We start from the raw sequence: 20,348 nt of genomic DNA, 5'->3' as shown, positions 1-20,348 counted from the left end.
TACTACCTACCTCTAAGATAGTTGTCAGGATTAAGTGTACTTAGCTCAGTGCCTGGTCTCTGGTGGGCGTGCAGTAATAAAACTCTTTGGCACTCACTGGATTTTCCGTGGGACTCTGAGATACAGCTCAGCTGCAAGACTGTTACAGAAGTATATTACACTGCAAACTCTGGTTCCCTTTGGGGTGGGGGAGTGGGTGTCAGGATGTAGGGGTGGGAAGGAGACTTTCCCTGCGTACCTCCTTGTGCCTTCGGATTTCAAGCCATGTGAGTGGCTCAGAAGTGAGTACAGTGACAATTAAGCAGTTCAATGTGTTTTACGCCGACAGTTTCATCCTGTCCCAGAACTCAGCTTGCTCTTGTGTCCTGTACCCTGTTCCCCCCTCCCCCTGTCATTGGGCAGAGCCAACCACCGTGGAGCTCTATGTGGATGGTGTGAGCGACATCTGCACGAAGGGCGGGGACGTCAACTTCGTGTTCACAGGCTTCTCCGTGAATGGAAAGGTTTGGCATTTGTCACATTCGCTCTGTGGTACATACTGGGTCTTCTCTTACCTTTAAAAAAGCAAGATGTTTTTAAACTGGGGGCTTTGAGCCCACAAGGGACCCACAGATGAGCTTCAAGAGGGCCTGGGAGCTCAATGAAATTGCATGTAAAACGTAGCGGGTGTTTTTAGGGGCCGGGTCTAGGTTGCTGGTCACTCCCCTGTCCGAGTATAGATACCAGGATGGCTTTTTAGAGGGACAGGTTCTCAGGGGAGAGTTCCCCCTCCCTGCACCCAGCAATGTGGTTGAGATGCGCATATTTATTGCCTTCCTTTTCTTCATGGTGGGTTTATTCTCCTTTCCCTTGACCCTGAGAGTGAGGGCCTTTGGTCCCGGCTTTTTGTGTGGGTTTCTTGTTAGAGATGGGGACCCTGGGTATTTATTCTTTCGCAGTGGTTTGTAAAATAATTGTGCATCTTTAATTGAAGGTGTCTTAGAGTCAATGAAACAAAGTGTCATTTTACTGTTGCTGTTCCCTCTCCCTGTCCCCAAGCCTCCCTGGGAAGGGTATCCACAATCTGTACCATCTTTTCCAAGGAAACTTGACCCAAAGAAGGTCATGGGCTTCGTGTGGGGAGCAGGATGGACCGTGCGGCTGGGAGGAGGACGTTGCTGCTGGGTGGCTCCTAACTCCTCCGTCTCCATGGCAGGTTCTCAGCAAAGGGCAGCCCCTGGGGCCCGCAGGAGTTCAAGTGTCTCTGAGAAACACAGGCACAGAAGCAAAGATCCAGTCCACAGTCACACAGCCTGGTGGAAAGTGAGTCATGCATGTTACGCCCTGCCCTGAGGCTAGAGCCGGGCCCTGATGTGGGGGGAGCTTTGGATTTAGGGAGACCTGCGTTCAAATCCTGTTTCGGCCTCTTAACTTCAGTCGGGTTCCTGCCCCTCAGGGCCTCAAGTTCCTCATCTGTAAAATGGAAGTCATTTGACCCGTTACATCTAGCGTTGATGCAATGATTAAATATGAGATAAATAAAGCACCTGCTGCAGGGCCTGGCATATGGTAGCCCTTCATTTAATGGTTGGGACTGGCTCTGGAGCCCGACAGCCTGGGTTTGAATCCTGGTTCCCCCATTTGCTAGCTGTCTGCCCCGGAGCAAGTTACTTAATGCCTCTGTGCCTTCGTTTCCTTATTTATAAATGAGGATAATCATGGAACCTACCTCTTAAGGTTATTGAGAAGATTAAATTGCGATATTATCGTTTCAAACTGTCTGGCATAGAATATGTGCTTAATAACTTAGCTCAATACAGATTAGCTCAATTACGATTTTTAAAAATCATTTTATCGGGCTTCCCTGGTGGCGCAGTGGTTGAGAGTCCGCCTGCCGATGCAGGGGACACGGGTTCATGCCCTGGTCCGGGAAGATCCCACATGCCGCGGAGCGGCTGGGCCCGTGAGCCATGGCTGCTGAGCCTGCGTGTCCGGAGCCTGTGCTCCGCGACGGGAGAGGCCGCAGCAGTGAGAGGCCCGCATACCGCAGAAAAAGAAAAAAATCATTTTATCACTATTACATCACAGTCATTTTGTAGTTGGAACTAACGACTATTTAATTAACCTTGCTGAGTCATATTTAAAGCATTTATGTAATGGATTTATATCGTTGAGTTGTAAATGTTAATAGATATGCCAAGATTAATATCAGAATAGTTCCACCTGATAATGTTGGAAGCGTGCAAATCACCACTGACTACTTCAATACACAAATATGACTAAACTGCAGAATAGAAGTTTGTAATGAGTCTGTCAAGTACATCATCCAATTTTTAAATGATGATTGTTGAAATTATATTTCAGTTTTGAAAAATACTTATTGATGCCTCTCCAACCCCCTCCCCTGATCTGTAGAGGATCAGAGGAGGGGGTTGAATGTGGGACTTGCATTTTCTCTAGTTTCAGTAATTTGCTGCTGACCGAGCTGGGAAAAGTGACTTGAACTTTCCGAATCACTTTCCAAATCTCTTTGCTGTGCGCTAACTAAACTGACAGTAACATGCAGAACCGGGATGCTATGAACGTGAGGTAGAGGCTGAATCTTACCCAGGCCAAAATCCAGTGGCAGTGTCAACTCTTTTGTAGCAAATTGATTTCCAGGCTCTATCCAGTTATTACAGGCAACATTGGATGTAATAAAATACCACCACAGAAGAAGAAATTGCATGAAATTTTTGGAGTTCATATTGCTGGAATTAGCCCTTTCATGGTCCGATGCTTTGCAAATCTAAAGAGCTAAATGTGTCAGAATCCTGGTAGTGGTGCTTCCATCCTCAGCTCATCCCACTCTGGTCTTGGTTTGTTCACAGCTGCTAGAATAATCTTTGTCAGCTTCTGGTTTCATCACAGTTGCTTTGTGCAAGAACCCAGATTGGCTTCTATTTGTGTCTGATAACAGGTCTTAATAAACTCTGGGGTAGGAGTCAAGCTCATTGTCACCTGCCCTCCCCTAACGCTTAGTGTCATCTTGTGTAAGCGTCCGTCTCAGCTTATTGGGTCTGTCCTCTGTTCTTTATCCACCTCTCGTCCATTCCCACTTCTTCTGCTTTGGATGCTTCCCTTCTCTCCTGTTCATGCCTCTCACTCTGTTAACACACACTTGAATGTTCTGTGACTGATCCTTGCTGAACCACAGGGACTGGTTTTTAGGCCAGAAATTTCTGGGGTTAAGGGAAACATGAGCCTTCCTTCCCATTAGCACACGAACCCCTCTCCTTGCACACAGCCAGTGCCCAATAAGTGTTGTCTGATGAGGATTTGTACAGCGAAGGATTGAATTTCATTTATGCTCATTTAACTGGCTAAGGGCAAGTTCGTGATAACTCAAACATTATTTTCTTATGCTTCCAATAGTTGTCCTAAAATTAGAAGTGCATGAGTTGTTGGCAGAAAGTGAAGTGGTATTTTGTATTTCTCAGGTTTGCGTTTTTTAAAGTTCTTCCTGGAGATTACGAAATCCTTGCAACTCATCCAACCTGGCCATTGAAAGAGGTGAGCATTTATTTCAGTTATGTCGATGGCCATGCCAACAGTGTGCTGGTCTGGGGACAAATGTAGAGGTTTTCAATTCCAGGTATGAAATGATTTTATGGTTTTTCTAGAAGTCGATGGAAAAAAACAATGGTGCTGCTGATTAGTTTGGTGGTACTTATACAGGAAAACTCCCTCCATGTAGCAGATGTTGCTTATATTGGTTTCAGTTTTAGGTAACAACATTGTCATCCTGCTGTGAAATTGGTCTGTTATTAACTGTAGCTATTTTAAGCCAAGTCAACACCAGAAGGACCCGATGAGATTATTTTATTGTTCTTTTTTTAGTCTGTAACAGCAATCTATAAATATACTTAACAATTTAGAAACTCTTGTACATGTGCCCAAGGAGAATGTATAAGAATGTTTATTGCAGCTTTGTTTGTAGTAACAGAATACTATAAACAACCTAAATGTCCATTAAGAGGAGAATGGATTGTGGTTTCATCACACAGTAGAATTCTGTATGTCAGCAATAATGAATGAACCAGAGCTATGCATATCAATATGACTGTGCTTAAAAGCATAAAGTTGAAGGGAAAAGGCAAATTGCTGAAGGATAAGGAAATGTGATACCGTTTATATAGTCATTAAAACACTTACGATAATACCACTTATGGATACATTCACATGTAGAAAATTGTAAAGACGTGAGTGGGAATGGCAAACAGTATGTTCATTATGGTACTGATGTTTGTAGAGGGAGGGAGGAAGGGGACGTGGGCATCTGCAAGGGTCTAGAATTGTATTTCTTCTCTTTTATTCTTTAGCTGGTTGGAACTTATATAGGTGTCCTTTGGTATAGATCCCTATATCTATTTTTTGTTTGACTGAAATAGTTTATAACAAAAGATTAAAAAAGGAAGAAAAATACTAAGCGAGGTTCTGTAATAACTGTGAAGAAACAAATTGAAGTTAAGACTTAAAGAACATTTTGACAGGCTTAGTTTTTATATTAGTTTTGAGGCTGCGTCTCATTTTTTTGCTAAAGAAACATCAATATTTCAGTTTTTACCTTGTAAGTTTTACGCATTTATAATTGATGATATAGTTTCACACCTAGATATGTCTGTATTCTTTTTATGACTTTGTTTTCAGGATTTTTCTCTTCTGGGCAACATTGAAAAATGTTTCATTTGAAACCCCATAGCTTACACATTATAAATAGAATACATTTTAAGGTTTGCATTGTCTGTTAATTGTATACATAAAGGAATTTGAGTTTATTCATGTAAAATTGTGTTTTAAAGTAAAGCAGGCTGTTAAAAGTCAGGATAATGGCTGCCCTTTGGGGGAGTAGTGACTGGAAATGAGCATGAGGGGAGCTTCTATGGTGCTGGTTCTGTTCTGTGTCTGGGTGTTGGATGCATGGTGAGTTTGGGAAAATCACTGTGCTGGACACTGAGACTGTGTGCAGTGTTCCCCATGTGAATTATACTTTGACAAAGAGTTTAAAAATACACACATACATACCATTAAACATGGAAAAAAATAAAGCATGTTCATTAAAAAAATTGGAACATACAGAAGAGCATAAAGGAGCGGAAGTGGAAAATCTGGAAGGTGGAAAACTGTAAAAGAGGTAAATTGTTACCATCTAGACGAAATCACCATCATCTCCATTTTGCCACAGTTCCCTTCACTTCATTTTGCGAATTAAAAAACAGTTGTTATGGTACTACACGTGCAATTTTGTATGTTGCTTCCCCCCAGTTAATATTTTAGTGTCAGCATGTCCTCGTGTTGTTAAACGCTTTGTGTTTATTCTTTTGGAAGTTGACATCTTCTCTTGTAGGCGAGCACCACTGTACGAGTAACGACCTCCAACGCCAATGCCGCGGGCCCCCTCATAGTGGCTGGCTACAACGTGTCTGGCTCTGTCCGCAGTGACGGGGAACCCATGAAAGGGGTGAAGTTTCTTCTCTTCTCTTCTTTAGTAACCAAAGAGGTAAGCAAAGAAGAGTGAAGAACAAGAGAGATTGTGGGCAGGGCTGGGGGCACGCATGGGGGATCACAGACTAAGAATACACGGTTTCAAATGCAGGTCAGTTTCAGACTAGAAGACAAACGTACGGTTACCAAAGGGGAAAGCGGGGGGGTGGGGAGGGATAAATTAGGAGCTTGGGATTAACAGATAAACACACCACTACATATAAAATAGATAAACAGCAAGGTTCTACTGTGTAGCACAGGGCACTATATTCAATATCTTGTAATAAGCTATAATGGTGAAAGAATCTGAAAAAGAATATATATATGTGTAACTGAATCACTTTGCTGTATACCAGAAACTAACTCAACGTTGTAAACCAACTATACTTCAATTTAAAAAAAAGTAAATAAAAAATAAAATGCAGGTCAAGGTTGATTTATGGTTTCAGCATTTAAGAACCTTGTGTTTCTCTGTTGACTCACAAGAAATTGAATGTCTGCACTGGGAGGCAGTGGAATTCAGTGGAAAGTGCACTGCCTTTGAAATCAAACAGACCCAAGTTCAGACAAATCCCAGCTCTGCCTCTGACCAGCTGTGTGAACTTGGGCCACTCCGGTTTCTTACCTGGAGGATGGTGACCATTTTTAACTTTTCAAACTTGAATGTAAAGATTTTATAATCTACTATGTCCTCTGCTCTGTCCTAGGTTTCAGAAATATATATTTTGTGAAATAAAACTTATACAAGTTTTTTTTTAATTAATTAATTTATTTATGGCTGTGTTGGGTCTTCGTTTCTGTGCGAGGGCTTTCTCTAGTTGTGGCAAGTGGGGGCCACTCTTCATCGCAGTGCGCGGGCCTCTCACTATCGCGGCCTCTCCTGTTGTGGAGCACAGGCTCCAGATGCGCAGGCTCAGTAATTGTGGCACACGGGCACAGTTGCTCCGTGGCATGTGGGATCTTCCCAGACCAGGGCTCAAACCCGTGTCCCTTGCATTGGCAGGCAGATTCTCAACCACTGGGCCACCAGGGAAGCCCCTACAAGTATTTTTAAAGCATGGCTATTTGATAATAATCAGAACATGTAAGTGGAAAAGGAAGTCATTTTGGGTTTTTTCTCCTGGCCTAGGATGTCCTGGGCTGCAACATCTCCCCAGTGCCTGGGTTCCAACCCCAAGACGAGAGTCTGGTGTATTTGTGCCACACGGTCTCCAAAGAAGACGGCTCCTTCTCCTTCTCTTCGTTGCCGAGTGGAGGCTATACTGTGGTGAGTGAAGTCGACTTCCATTCTGTTTATGTTTGGGACACATATCAACGGGAAAAGTCAGTGCCATTTGGATATCAAAGGACTGAATGGTTGGCCTGCAGTTCCATAAACATTTTATTTAGCAGTTACTGAAGATGTAACTCTGTCCCCTCAGTAACAGCTGGGAATAGTGCAAGTCTTTCTCTTGCACAAATCTGAAACAGTTATGATTAATAGTGTCTCTTTGCCTGCTTTGAACCCCTAGTTATTTGTGGGCTGCTGGATTGAGTGTTAATATTGATGGTTGAATCATGTTATTGGCTCTTGGTAATTAACCGACTTTTTCTTCCAGATTCCATTCTATAGAGGGGAGAGGATTACCTTTGACGTTGCTCCTTCTAGACTTGACTTTACAGTGGAACATGACAGCCTGAAAATTGAGGTAAGGCCTCTCTGTTGGAGTTCCCATCCCTGGGCACAGGTGTTGCAAATGTGTTAAAAAAATCAGTTTATCTAGAAGTACTGTTGGAAAAAACAGAATGTTGTACTCTCTTCCACTTCATTCTGGGATCCACTAGATCCTTCACCTCTCTCACATAATGTTTTTATCTTAGAGAATTAGAGCCCTATTTACATCTACTTCATTCAATGAAATATATTTACCAAGTGTCAATGACATATATTTTAGGTACTATTCTAGCGATGGGCATATAGCAGTGACCCAAAGAGGCAAAAGTTCCTGTTTTTGTGGAATTCATGTTCTAATGGCAGAAAGAGACAATATACTTAAAAATAAGTAAATAAGAAAGTATATGAGAAAGTCTTCTTTCTTTAGAAACATAAAGCAAGAAAGGAGATTATATAGTTTCAAGGTTAAGATAGGGTTGAGGTCTCATAGGTTGTTCTTGGGAAGGCCTTAGGGTGAAGGTGACTTTTGAGTAACAACCTGAAGGGGAAGAGGCAACGAACTGTACTTACATCTGTGGGAAGAGTGTTTAAGACAGGGAATGGCAGGTGCAAAGGTCCTGAGGCAGGAGTGTGGCCAGAAGGTTTAGGGAACCCCAGAAAGGCCAGGGTGGCTGGAATGGAGCAAGTGAAGAAGGGAGGAAGAGGAGAGAGTGTCAGAGAGATGGTCGGGTAGGTTGTGCAGGTCCTGGTGGGCCATTCTGGGTAACAGTTGGCACCACTGAAAGGTTCTGAGCAGAAGAAGAGGTGTGTCCCCTCCAGCTGCCATGTTGAGAAGAGTCTGCAGGGGGCAAGGTGGAAGTGAGGGACCAGTTGAATAGGTGAGAGCTGACAGAGCCTGCAGTGAAATGACAGGTGGGGTGATGGATGGGGTGATACAGGCCCTAAAATAGATGGTAAATGTGTTTTTCATCATAGTTCTATCTTTAATTACAGACGTAGAAAATGGTTACTGTAGAAAATTTGCTAGATAGAGCAGATCCCCGAAGAAAACAGCAGTCTTTCATAAGTGGACCACCCAGTGTTACAGTTATTGAAAAAATTAAATTTAATCGTTTTATTTTAATGTTACATTAGAAAGTACTGTGTTAAAGTAGCTTAAACTGGTGGGAGCTAGCTTTTAGGTCACATTCTCAGTGGGGTTCTCACTCTGCCTTTTAAGATTCAGTAAAGCATTTGACTGTAGCGCTGTGCCCTGGAGGGGGGATGGAAGGGTGAAGGTCAAGTCCTTCGTGCTTCAAGGGGCTTGCACAGAAGGATGGGGGCAGGTGAGTGGGGAAAGACATTTCCCAGATCACAACCAAATGCAAGGTTTTAAACAGACATGAATGGAATTTCAGGGAGTGGCTTGTAAGCTGTATGAGGTCGGGACCGTTGAGTCTTATTCCTTAGTGTATTCCTAACACGTGATTTAGTGCCAGGTACGTGGTAGGTGCCTAATAAAAGTGATTGTTGAGTGAATATATAATTTAATAGGTGGGTTAACCACGTCTTTTTAGAAGGATCAAGAAGAGCTACCTGGGCTTCCCTGGTGGCGCAGTGGTTGAGAGTCCGCCTGCCGATGGCAGGGGACAGGGGTTTGTGCCCCCATCCAGGAGGATCCCACATGCCGCGGAGTGGCTGGGCCCGTGAGCCTTGGCCGCTGAGCATATATGCGTGCATGCATGCATCCATCCATTCATTCAGGAGTCATTTATTGAGTGCCTACTGTGTAGCAGGTGACTGAGTCAGAAAAGGTCCCTATCTTCATGAAGCTCACATTCTAGTGGGAGGTAGACAAACTAGAAGAAATCAAACAAGGACATACCAGATATTCGGGAGGCTTTTGCTGAAGCCTAGAAAGTAGGTTAGTGTGATGGACAGTAACTGGCTGGGGCGTGAGGCAGGGGCTCCCGAGAGAGGGTAGTTAGAGCATCTCAGAGGTGGTGACAGTTTGAGCTAAACCTGAAGGACGAGAAGGGGCGGCCTCTCCCCCGTCCTCTGCAGGTGTGGGAGGAAATCCAGGCTGAGGGAGCAGCTGGTGTGAAAGCCCCTCGTGGGGAAAGCATGCAGGAACCCAAGATCAGGGTGGCTGGAGCCCTGCTGAGTGCAGAGAGCCAAGCCCTGGCCCTCACAAGTGAGGAGGGCCCAGACACGTAAACCAAGCGGAAGACAAGACGTGGGAAGGGGCTGCGGGTGGGTGAGCTGGCAGGGAGCTGGCTGGCACGGGGCACCAGGAGAAGGCAGCGTAGGCAGGGGTGCTGAGCGGCGGCGTGAGGGGCATGAGGGGGGCTTCTGCGGCTCAAGCACATGACAGCCTCCTCCCTGTTCTTCATCTTCTAGCCTGTGTTCCACGTCATGGGATTCTCTGTCACTGGGAGGGTCTTGAACGGACCTGAAGGAGAGGGTGTCCCGGACGCAGTGGTCACCCTGAACAACCAGATCAAAGGTGGGCAGACACGTTGGGCCCTGGCCTGTTTGTCTGGGCTGGGTTTTGCTCACAGAGAGGAATGGAAAGGAAAGAAAATCTTAACGACTCTATGAAAACATGCCAGCTTTTGGTCTCGAGTATCCCTGTGTAGATGAGGGCTACACAGTTGTTTTTGTCTCATCCTTTGTTGGCCTGTTTTTGTTTTACAGTCAAAACAAAAGCCGATGGCTCGTTCCGTCTGGAGAACATAACAACCGGGACGTACACCATCCACGCCCAGAAGGAGCACCTCTACTTTGAAACTGTCTCAATCAAAATCGCACCCAACACGCCTCAGCTGGCTGACATCATCGCCACAGGGTAAGGCGGGCGTGCGGGGCCTGGAAGCGCCAGTGCTTACGTTGGCGGCCAGTGGAGGACAAGACCACCTTCTGTCTGACCGTGCGTTTCTGCCAAGGGTCCACATCCAGTCTCAGACACCTATGGAGAAACTCAGGCTGGCTTCTTTAGAAAGATCAGAACTAAGTGTTATAAACTGAAGGTGCTTAACTGTTAGCTGCTTCAAGAAAGTCATCTTGCTTCAAAGTTAAAATGGGTTCAAGTTAGGAGAAGATCTGTTACACCTGACTTCACATCTGTGAGCCTGCCTTGGCTTCACTGGAAGATAATGTAGTTGGTTGAGAACGTTTGCTGTAAGATGCTTCGGGTCGTTGTCACAGTTCTTCCCACTTTGTACTTATTGTGAGTTGTGAGGGGATATCCCGTGGTTGAATTCCTGTAGTTTTACCAAGAATTGACAGTGCCTAGTGCAGAGAACCCTGGCCTTGGAGTCAGAGTTTGGGTCTTTCTCTTATCCGTGTGTCACCTATAGAATGGGGAGGCTGCCATCCCTCCTTGGCAATAGGTGCTCACTAAACAGTAACTTAACGGGGTGGGGGTTGGTGAGCAGGGTCTGCGTGGAGAGAAGCCTCTCAGAGCAGCGCGGTGCGGATGGGGGCATAGCACTTGGTGTTGCTGGAGTGTAAAGTGCTGGGTGGATGAAGGGGACAGATGTCAGAGGGCCTCCTCACTCGCTGTTGGAAGACGGGGATTTTCACCACCAGGGAGAAAAGTCAAGGGGCCGGTGAACGGTGTGAGCACGGAAGTAATGTGGTTAGATTTTTGTCTTCAGTGAGACACTGTGGTGCCATGGCTGGGGGGAAGGCCTCGAAGGGGAGAGGAGAGGGTGCGGGAGGCCTGAAAGCAGAGTTGACGAGGGCCTGTCTTATGGGGAAGTCAGGGACAGATCGGGAAGATGTCTCAGGGTTCCCAGCCTGAGAGGCAGGATGGCTGTGGACGGGGAGAGGAGCCTGTCGGGGATGAAGCTTCAGTTTTGGCCGCGGCGGTCCATAGGCCCACTAGGTGGCGCTCTCCACCACGTGCTTGGATAGATTGTAAATCAGGAAGACTCGGCCGCAGGTGGCAGCCAGAACCTCGAATGTGTAAGAGCAGGTAGAAGTGGATCAGTGGACCGGAAATAGAATGTCAGCCTTCGAGGGGCGGTCTTAGGAGAACCTGGGGTGGGGGTTTAGGTGTGACCTCCCGACGGTCTCGGAGGTCCAGGAGCTGAGCCCTGAAGGCATGCTTTATTGGCTTGGTCGCTGAGGAGGTGACCGTTGTCTGTAGGCAGGCGGGGGGTCCGGGTCCGGGGTTCAGTGTTGAAAGGCAGGTGAGGAAGCAGAGCACCCGTGGAGCCTGCTGCTGTGTGTGCCGTGGTGGAGCCTCAGGAAGTGACTCCTGGGCTGCAGTTCTCCCTGCTTCCCTCATAAACAGTTCTGAGCAGCGACTCCAGGTGAGCCACCATGATAAGTGCTGGGTGTGTACAGGGAACCAGGCTAACGTCACAAAGGCAGGGGTCCAGGAGACAGACTGAAGACGAGGAGTCAGTGACGGTAAGTTGGGGTGGGTGTGCAGGAAGAGCTCGGGGACTCCGAGGGGACTTCGTTTAGGTGGGGCGCTGTGGGAGCCGAGACCTTTGGGAGGACCGAAAGGTAGCCGAGTGGAGGGCTTGGCAGGCAGAGGGGACAGCGTGTGCCAGGGCCTGGAGGGGACAGAGGAGCTCTGGGGTCGGGGTGGGGACAGCCAGCGTGGCTGGGGGCAATGGTGAGGCTGGAGGGCCACGTGGCCTTGTAGCCATCTTGTGGGGATGGGCTTCTCCCCAAGTGAAGTGGGAAACCATTGATGAGTTTTCATCAAGGGAGCCGCGTGGATCAGGGCATTTTGGAAAGTTTTGGGGTTTTTTTGTCTTTTTTTTCTTCCGACTGCTGTGTGAAGAGTGGATTGGAGGAAAGCCAGAGTATAAGTGGAGGGCGTAGATGGGAGGTGTGACAGTTGTCTGGAGGAGGTGGTGACCGGTGGGACCTGGGACCCTGCTGGTGGGGGAGGGAGGAGGCGTAGGTGGATTTGATGAGTGATATGGAGGCTTTGTGCATCAGAGCCCAGGTTTCCTATTTGAGCATCAGGGTAGATTGAGGAGGTGCCATTCATGGAGATGAGAGAACGTAATTTAATTTTATATTTATTTTCTTCTTTAAAGTGGAATATTTGGGTCAAAGAAAGAGAAACAACATTTGTTGAGCATAATTGGAAAAATTCATCATTTTCCTTTTGGTCCGTTTGCCTTTTAATTCATTGATATTTCTTACTCTTTCTGTTTTTCCCTTTTAAAAAAATTATTTGCTAATTTATTTGAAAATCAAACTCTGACTTCTGTCTAAATGGCAACGAGAATATAGTTGTCTTATGATGCACCAAAATTACTGATTTCTCTTCATTAATGTATTAAATCCTGATGAAATAGTTTATTGACACATCAATTTTTAAGAGCTTCAGTATAACAAAACACTGTCTTACTGGCTTTTTAGTTCTTTTTCTAAACTAAAACAATATATATTTGAGGTTTAGGGTAATTGGACACTTATCTTTTATTGAGAGTACGAGCTAAAACTGATTGTATGGTTCAAATATTTAAAACTTAGGCAAAGAGGTTCAACTTGGAATGAATAAGGGGACTTGCCCCCCGACATGGGCAGAAATGAAGGGAATATGGAAGGTCCTTGAGAATAATTCCATCAGTAGTCCCTTCCTATCCATTTTCTCTGATAGTACACAGTAGGGAACCAAAAGGCAAGCCTTTGAATCTAGATCAGGGGCTGGCACACTTTGTCAAGGACCAGAGAATAAATATTTCAGACTTCATGGGCTGATAAGGTCTCTGTGACAAAACCCGCTACAGACAGTTCATAAATGAACGGGCTTGGCTGTGTTCCAGGAAAACTTTATGTGTGGACACTGATGTCATAGTAGCATGTCGTTTATTGTGTCATGAAATAATCTTTTGATTTTTTTCTTCCCCCTTTAAAAGTGTGAAAACCATCTTAGCTCACGGTCCCTCCTGAAACAAGTGGCTGGTGTGACTTGGCCCGTGGGCTGTGGCGTCTTGCCCCTCACTGTCCAGCCTGAGCCCCCATGGCCAGGCTGGTCACATCCCTTTAGGGAGACGGCTGTGCTCTCCTTCGCTCCCAGACTTCACACACACAGCGTTCCACCGCCTTCTTGTTCCTTCTGCTGTTTTTTCTTTGCAGCATAGTGGGTGTGCCAGCATTTAGTGCACCCCATAATTATCCAGCGCTAAATCCGGCATTTTTTATTCTCCTTCTGTCAAAAGGCACAACTGATTTTTTATCTAAAGTGATTCTCTTTAAGATTAGAAAATATTATCTTTAGGCAGTTGAAGAAGCGATTGTGGCCTCCAGCTGTGGGACATTATTACACTTAAATGCACCGTCTAAAAATGAAGACGGTCACTCCACGGATGCCGGGCTTCGTTGGTGTTTATTAGCGAGCAGATGTGCCTTTCATGTGCTTCTGGAGGTGTGCCTTGTAGCACTTTACACACTGCTCATTGCAGTCTCCAGTCTGAGCCATTACCTTAATAGGGCTTTTCACTTATAAGTTGCTTCTGTGGCTCCTAGCTCCTAAAGAGTTCAGTTTTAGCTCTGCATTTTTGTTTAACTTAATTACCTTTACTATTCAGATCTCTCAGATTGCTTCTATCTGTGCATTATATATAATCACAGGCAAGGAAGGCGTCTTTGATAACCCTGCCTTGTTTTATCCCCTGGGTAATACCACACTTTCATAGGCAGCTTACAGCTCTTGCTTTTTTTTTTTTTTTTTTTTTTTTTTTTTTTTGCCGTACGCGGGCCTCTCACTGTTGTGGCCTCTCCCATTGCAGAGCACAGGCTCCAGACGCACAGGCTCAGCGGCCAGGCTCACGGGCCTAGCAGCTCCACGGCATGTGGGATCTTCCCGGACCGGGGCACGAACCCATGTCCCCTGCATCGGCAGGCGGACTCTCAACCACTGCGCCACCAGGGAAGCCCAGCTCTTGCTTTTAAGGACTAGTCCACATTCTCAGTTCGAAGCTGCTCCACCATCCATGACCCAATTATCTGAAGCATTTTTATCATCCACAGATTGTTTGAAAATTGCCTCTGCAGTGGGAGATGGCCAGATGTCACCCAGAACATACAAACAGCCCTGCCCCGGGCCCTCGCTCTGCCTTTTCCTTATGCAGAAAGAGGTCCAATCTTCTTTCTAAAGGTTGCTTTTAAAACTGGAGTCATTTTGGCTACATTCCTGTCTCTTCATTAAGATCATACTAGTCTGAGGGACGAGGGCTGAAAGAGGGATGCATAGTTTGGGTTGCTAAGCACCTTTCCTGTGATAATTGAGTTCTCATGCTGGAATGAACGGTCCCCTTGTTGCAGGTTCAGTGTCTGTGGCCAGATATCAATCATTCGCTTCCCCGACACTATCAAGCAGATGAGTAAATACAAAGTTGTCCTGTCCTCTCAAGACAAGGACAAGTCTTTGGTCACCGTGGAGATGGATGCTCAGGGATCATTCTGTTTTAAAGCAAAACCAGGGACCTACAAAGTCCAGGTATGACGAGTTTTGTTCTATTTAAGATATTTGAAAAAAACACCAATGATTTTAAAAGGGTTATTTTAAAATGGGGTTAGAGAAGGAGCATTTCCATTCCCAACTTCTTATTTTGAAATCTTTACATTCCTGCATGTCACAGTTAGTAGAGCAGGCAGGCAGCTGGTTTGAAGGTGATGCAACAGGCCTTTCTCTTTTCCAGTCCTGATGTTTATTAGGGGTTAGTATCAGGCTGCCAGTCATGCCTCCACCTTCTCAGGCTTCTGGCTGCTGTTGAATATCCACAGGTCCCCAAAGGAGATCGCAGTGAACTCTTTATTCATGGCAGCTCAGTAACATCCACAGAGCATGGCTTCTGGACCCTGAGGCCAAACAGAGCTTCCCTTTTCCTGCCTTGCTGTAAATTGAAGACGCTGGGCAGGCACCACCTAATTTCTCCATCCAGGCAGGTGGAGAAGCAGGGGAGACCCTGGCTTGTAGTCTCACTGCCAGGGTGAAAGCCTGAGCACTGGTGGGGGCAGTGGGCAAGAGATGAGACAGAAGCGGAGGTCAGGCCACCGGCCCCGTGGGGTCTCAGGCTCTCACCCGTCAAGTCAGCTGCTCCCTGGGGAAGAGCAGGGGAGGGGATTGGGAAGGGTCCTTCTAAGACTTTGCTCCCCTGTAGGGCCAGTGGGATCCCCCCCCGCAGCCGCTAAGGAGATGGGATGGGCGCACAGCCTTGCCCCTGCTTCCACGAACAGCATACTGTGTGGGTGGGCAGCTCCTTTACCAGCCAGCCAGTGTCTTGTGACGTTGGCCACACGGACAACCCTTTAGAGGCCCTTTCAGAGGCATAATCAGGCCCTTTTCCAGGGAAGGGCAATTCCAGAATGTGATCTCTACCAGGGATGAAGAAGGCAAGCACCGCCTCCTCTCCCAGTCCCTCTTGTGAACTTGACAAAGGCACACAGAAATGAGGGAAGAAGAAATGGCCCAGTTCCACTGTTGGTCATCCACGTGGCCTCCACAAGTTCACAGCTTGTGTCACGAGTGACCTCAAGCCAGGATCAGGTTCTGGGATTTCGTATGGTTTCCACCTGGGTGCACATGATCAATGACAGCTTTGCGTGCCCTGATACGCTTCTGTGTACACCTGGCGCTGCTGAAGGCTAGTGCTTTATGTCTGCCTAGAAATATGTTTTCTTCACACCGGCTGTATGCAGATCTGTTGTGATTATAAAACTAGGCCTAGGAATGAACCTTCGTCCTGCAGAATCCGTTTAGCCTTGGGCCCAGGTGGATGTTCTGGTGCCACGTCGGTCAGGGAGCAGCGGCCCTGATGCAGCCGCTGACCTTGTTCTGTGTGTCCCACAGGTGATGGTTCCTGAGGCGGAGACCAGAGCGGGGCTGATGTTGAAGCCTCAGATGCTGCTTCTGGCTGTGACTGACAGGCCTGTGATGGACGTGGCCTTCGTGCAGTTTTTGGCATCGGTTTCGGGGAAAGTCTCTTGTTTGGGTAAGATGTCAATTGAAAGCAAGAACAGATAGGTTCAAAGAAGTAAGTGGGGAGAGGTGGGATTTTGGTGAGCTTCTCCTCACTGGGCGGCATTGAAGGTAAAAGCAGAAGCTGCTCCAGGGAGTGGTGTGTGTCTGAGAGTCTGTGTCGTGTGCAGTTCTTTCTGAATAATTGCCACAAACACCATATCATTTCTCTTTGAGTAATGCTGCCTTGGCTTCCAGAAGAACATGTGGGTTTCTTTTTATTGCCCTCTGACTCTGAAAGGAAGATGGTAGTTGGGCCCAGGTTTCCATCCCAGCTCTGTCACTTACCACTGTGAGACTGTAAGCATGTACTTGCCCAGCCTCCGTTTTTCTTCTGTAAAATGGGAATACTACTGCTCTCGGGGTTTTAATGAGGCTTAAATGCGGTCATGTCAAGAGGGAGTGTAGCACAGTGGTTAAGATCTTAGACTCTGGAACCAGACCGCATGGGCTTGAACCTTTGCTGTGTGACCTGGGGTAAATTACTTAACCTCTCTGTGCTTTGAGTCCCTCATCTGTAATGTAGAGATGTTAATGGTACCTACCTCACAGGGTAGTTGTGAGCATCAAATGAGTTACTGTATGTATAGCCGTTGGAAGTACCTGGAACACAGCAAGAGCCATATAAATCTTTGCCATTATTAGTAATATTACTATGATGATGATAAAGGGTCCAGTTCTATACCTGGTATGAAGTGGATTTTCAATAAAGTTTCATCACCTTTGTCTATTTTTCTCTTACTCCTGTTGATGCTCCATAGATATTACTTCCCCTAATGCAATAATTGCTGGGTGGCTTCATTGTTTGGTACCGATGACAAGCATAGGGGGAGACTTCCTAGAATCAAGTAGATGCATGTTAGCTTTGAAGGAACCTCCTGGCACTGTCCTTCAGGAGCTGAGGGATGGGAAGCAGCACACAGAGATTGAGGGTTCGAACGGGTGCTATGGTTCACAAGGCAGTCAAGTGAGGCCCCCGCATCTTTTCTCTGCAGACACCTGCGGTGACCTGCTGGTGACCCTGCAGTCCCTGAGCCGCCAGGGCGAGAAGCGGAGCCTCCAGCTCTCCGGCAAGGTCAACTCGATGACTTTCACGTTTGACAGCGTGTTGCCCGGAAAATACAAAAGTAAGAACCGAAGGCAGCACTTCCTGTCTTTCTAAACTTTCTAGAAACCTGCTCTCAAGTTGCATCCCAGCTGTACAGTTGTACTTGTTTAACTCTTCTTTACCCCTTGACCTTGAATGTGCATGATTTAGCCTTGGGCAGTAATGCAGAAGTCGAGGCTTTATGAGCTAACTGCCGCCTCATCAGGATGACCCACACGCTTCTTCTCATGCCATTTTATTTCTAAATGCCGGAAAAGAGTGAAATAATTACACGGACGCGTTCTACCACTTAGCAGCTGTGTGAGCGAGGCAGCTTACTTGATCTCCCTGAGACTCAGTTTCCCCTTCTGAAATAGGAGTCATAGAACCTTTCTGCAGAATGTAGGACTCATGAAATCCAGTATGTGAAGCCCCTTGCACAGGGCCTGGGAAGCAGAAGGTGCTGGCGAATGTTGTTTCTCTTTTCTCTGCCTTTCTTAAGAAGCTCCCATTGCTTGTATTTTTGCTCTGTCAGAGTTTAGCTGGGAGCTGCTGGCAGTGAATGGCTTATAAAGTAGGCTGATTTTTCTGGGGAATTATATTTTCTATTATGTCAGGTGTTGGCAAACTATGAGCTGAGGGCGACTGCCTGTTCTTATGAATAAAGTTTTATTGGAACACAGCCACGCCCACTTGTTTGTTTATCGTCTGTGGCTGCTTGTGTGCTGCAGAGGCAGAGTTGAATAGTTGAGACCATGTGGCCCGCAAAGGTGAAAGTATTTACTCTTTCGCACCTTACAGAAAAGGTTTGCCAATCCCTGAATGTCTTACTTGTAGTCTGCTCTTAGGCCCAGTTGAATTTCTTTCTTGGTGATTTTAATGGCCATTGGTTTCAGTTTTTCTTTAGCAGTTACTTATTCCCAGTGTGATTAGCTCTATGTGTATACTGACACACACACACACATACATATCTGTTGGTATGTATATGTATAGAGGCTCACACATAGAATTCATTAGCGCTGTTTTTCTGGGGGCATTCAGGGAGGCGGTGTGCTCTGTTCCCACGTGGGTGTGTGTTGTGTCCTTTGCAGTCAGCATCCTGCATGAAGATTGGTGCTGGAAGAACAAGAGTCTAGAGGTGGAGGTTCTGGAGGACGATGTGTCAGCGATTGAGTTCAGGCAGACGGGCTATATGCTGAGATGCTCCCTGTCTCACGCCATCACTCTGGTAAGCGGAGCTTCTGAGGATTCTCTTATGTGGAATGACACTCGCCTTTTAGAGAGCGAGAAGAACTAGCATGCTAAGAGTATTATCAGCATAGATAGTCAAGGCGGATTCCCTTTTCTGCCCCTCGACTCACCCACCTATTACGGAAAGCACCATGAGGAAGCATTTTAAGTCCCTTAGTGGAAAGATGCCTTTGTTTGGGAGATTTCCTTGTCCTGGCTCCACATTAAATTTTAACTTTGACTAGTGATTTGGGGAAGCTGTTGCCATAGTGCAAAGCACGTGGGCTCTGTAGCATCGGGCAAGTTCATTTAGTGTTTGTGGGCCTCAGTTTCCTCCTCTAAAATTGAGAGCATAATACTCACTCCCCAGGGGCATGGTAAGGTTTAAGTAACCCTCTTACGTATTTGAAGTTTTCCTGGCCATACACTGCTATTGTTTATGAACAGGTGTAGCTGAGGACAGAGTTGGTTGTTCTCTTGTAGTCACTGAAGCTGGGCTGGCAGTGTACGCAGTGGATTTCAGGAAAGGGAGCACCTGTGTACACCTGTGTAGACCCAGTCATGAACTTTATATAATTTTTTGACTTCCAGCAATGGCAGATGTCACTGTAAGGTCCCAGTGGAGAAACGGAGGCAAATGGCCATTAAGTGGCCACTTACATTAGACACCAGAGGCAGTGAGACTGGTGTCTCCAACACCAGTTGAATGCTCTAACCACTTAACTGCAAGTGCTCAACAAACAGCTTTGTTACGAGAGATGGGTTGATTAATATCCAGTTGAGAATAAGTAATAGACATTTAGGAAGCCATCCCTTCCCTTAAACCCTCCAGTGGATTTCCACTTCCCTCAGACGGAGATCCATCTTCCTTAACAGTGGCCAGCCCTTCGTTAACTCGTACCTTACCCCTTACCCCTCTCCCCTTAACTCACTGGGCCATGGCATACTGGCCGCCTCGGCCAGTTCCACACCAAGCTCGGTCCCTTCTCTGGGCCTTTGCGCATACTCTTCTCTGCCTGGAATGACGTGTCTTCTGCACAGTTGAGTGTATTTGCTTTTTCTCATCACTCAGGCTGCAGCCCCAATGTTACCTGCTCAGGAGGGGTCTGTTCTGAGGCCAAGCTGAACAGGCCTCTGCGGTGGTCCCTCTCTATCCTGCTCCCTGTTTATTTCTCTGTAAGCTCTGTTACTTCCTAGCTGAAATCTACTGACTTCTTTGTTGACTACCTGGGTTTTCTCTCTTCCTATATTAGAATGTAAGCCTCCCTGAAAACAAGAGCCACGGCAGCAACCAAGGCCCAGCCTTGAGTCTGCCGCATAGCAGGTGCTCAATAAATATTAGTTGATTGAATGAAAAAGATCACGTTTTTGTTGGAAGTTTTGGAAGCTTTTTGATTTTCCTGTGGCGCCCAGCTGCTCACATGATTAATGGGCAAAACAGATGACTGGTTCAGAAACAGAAATATTATTAATCATCGCTGTGTCTCCATCTCCCCTAGTAAGTCATTGTATTGGCTTTGGTCCCTTAGGAATTTTATCAGGATGGAAATGGACCTGAGAACGTGGGGATTTATAACCTCTCCAAAGGCGTCAACCGATTCTGCCTGTCCAAGCCCGGTGAGTCTGGAAGGATTGATGTGCTACGAGTGAGAGAAATGGAAAGGCACCAGAGGGTGGTTTTAAAGGCATTTTTCCCTATCTCGGTTCAGTTTGCATCAAGCTGTCAACTTTGGCTGTGGTTAGCTCCTCTGGAGGGAGCAGTGTTTTTACCCAAAGAAATAGAGGTGGGGGCTGGCATGTGTTCGCAGGCTCTCGGGTTGGAGTTGGGGCCAGACCACTGGGCCCTTTTCACTTCTAAAAGGATTGCACCATCAGCCCATGACCTCTCCTGATGAGTGATC

General features: G+C 46.5%; 1 protein-coding gene across 1 annotated transcript in view; it reads left to right on the top strand.

Annotated features, from left to right (window-relative positions):
* LOC136135303 (BOS complex subunit NOMO1) overlaps positions 1–20,348 on the top strand; it is a 52,121-nt gene that overhangs the window by 7,819 nt on the left and 23,954 nt on the right. The window contains exons 4-16 of the mRNA XM_065893203.1: positions 403–503; positions 1,196–1,302; positions 3,459–3,531; positions 5,366–5,518; positions 6,632–6,769; positions 7,101–7,190; positions 9,536–9,641; positions 9,833–9,983; positions 14,435–14,609; positions 15,963–16,104; positions 17,126–17,257; positions 18,309–18,445; positions 19,977–20,064. Coding sequence (XP_065749275.1) covers positions 403–503; positions 1,196–1,302; positions 3,459–3,531; positions 5,366–5,518; positions 6,632–6,769; positions 7,101–7,190; positions 9,536–9,641; positions 9,833–9,983; positions 14,435–14,609; positions 15,963–16,104; positions 17,126–17,257; positions 18,309–18,445; positions 19,977–20,064 — 1,593 coding nt within the window. The remainder of the gene's footprint in view (positions 1–402; positions 504–1,195; positions 1,303–3,458; positions 3,532–5,365; positions 5,519–6,631; positions 6,770–7,100; positions 7,191–9,535; positions 9,642–9,832; positions 9,984–14,434; positions 14,610–15,962; positions 16,105–17,125; positions 17,258–18,308; positions 18,446–19,976; positions 20,065–20,348) is intronic.

The sequence above is a fragment of the Phocoena phocoena genome, chromosome 15 (genome assembly GCF_963924675.1).
Source record: "Phocoena phocoena chromosome 15, mPhoPho1.1, whole genome shotgun sequence".
Taxonomy (NCBI): domain Eukaryota; kingdom Metazoa; phylum Chordata; class Mammalia; order Artiodactyla; family Phocoenidae; genus Phocoena; species Phocoena phocoena.
The sequence above is the reverse complement of the archived record's forward strand: the minus strand, read 5'-3'. Positions and strand labels throughout refer to the sequence as shown.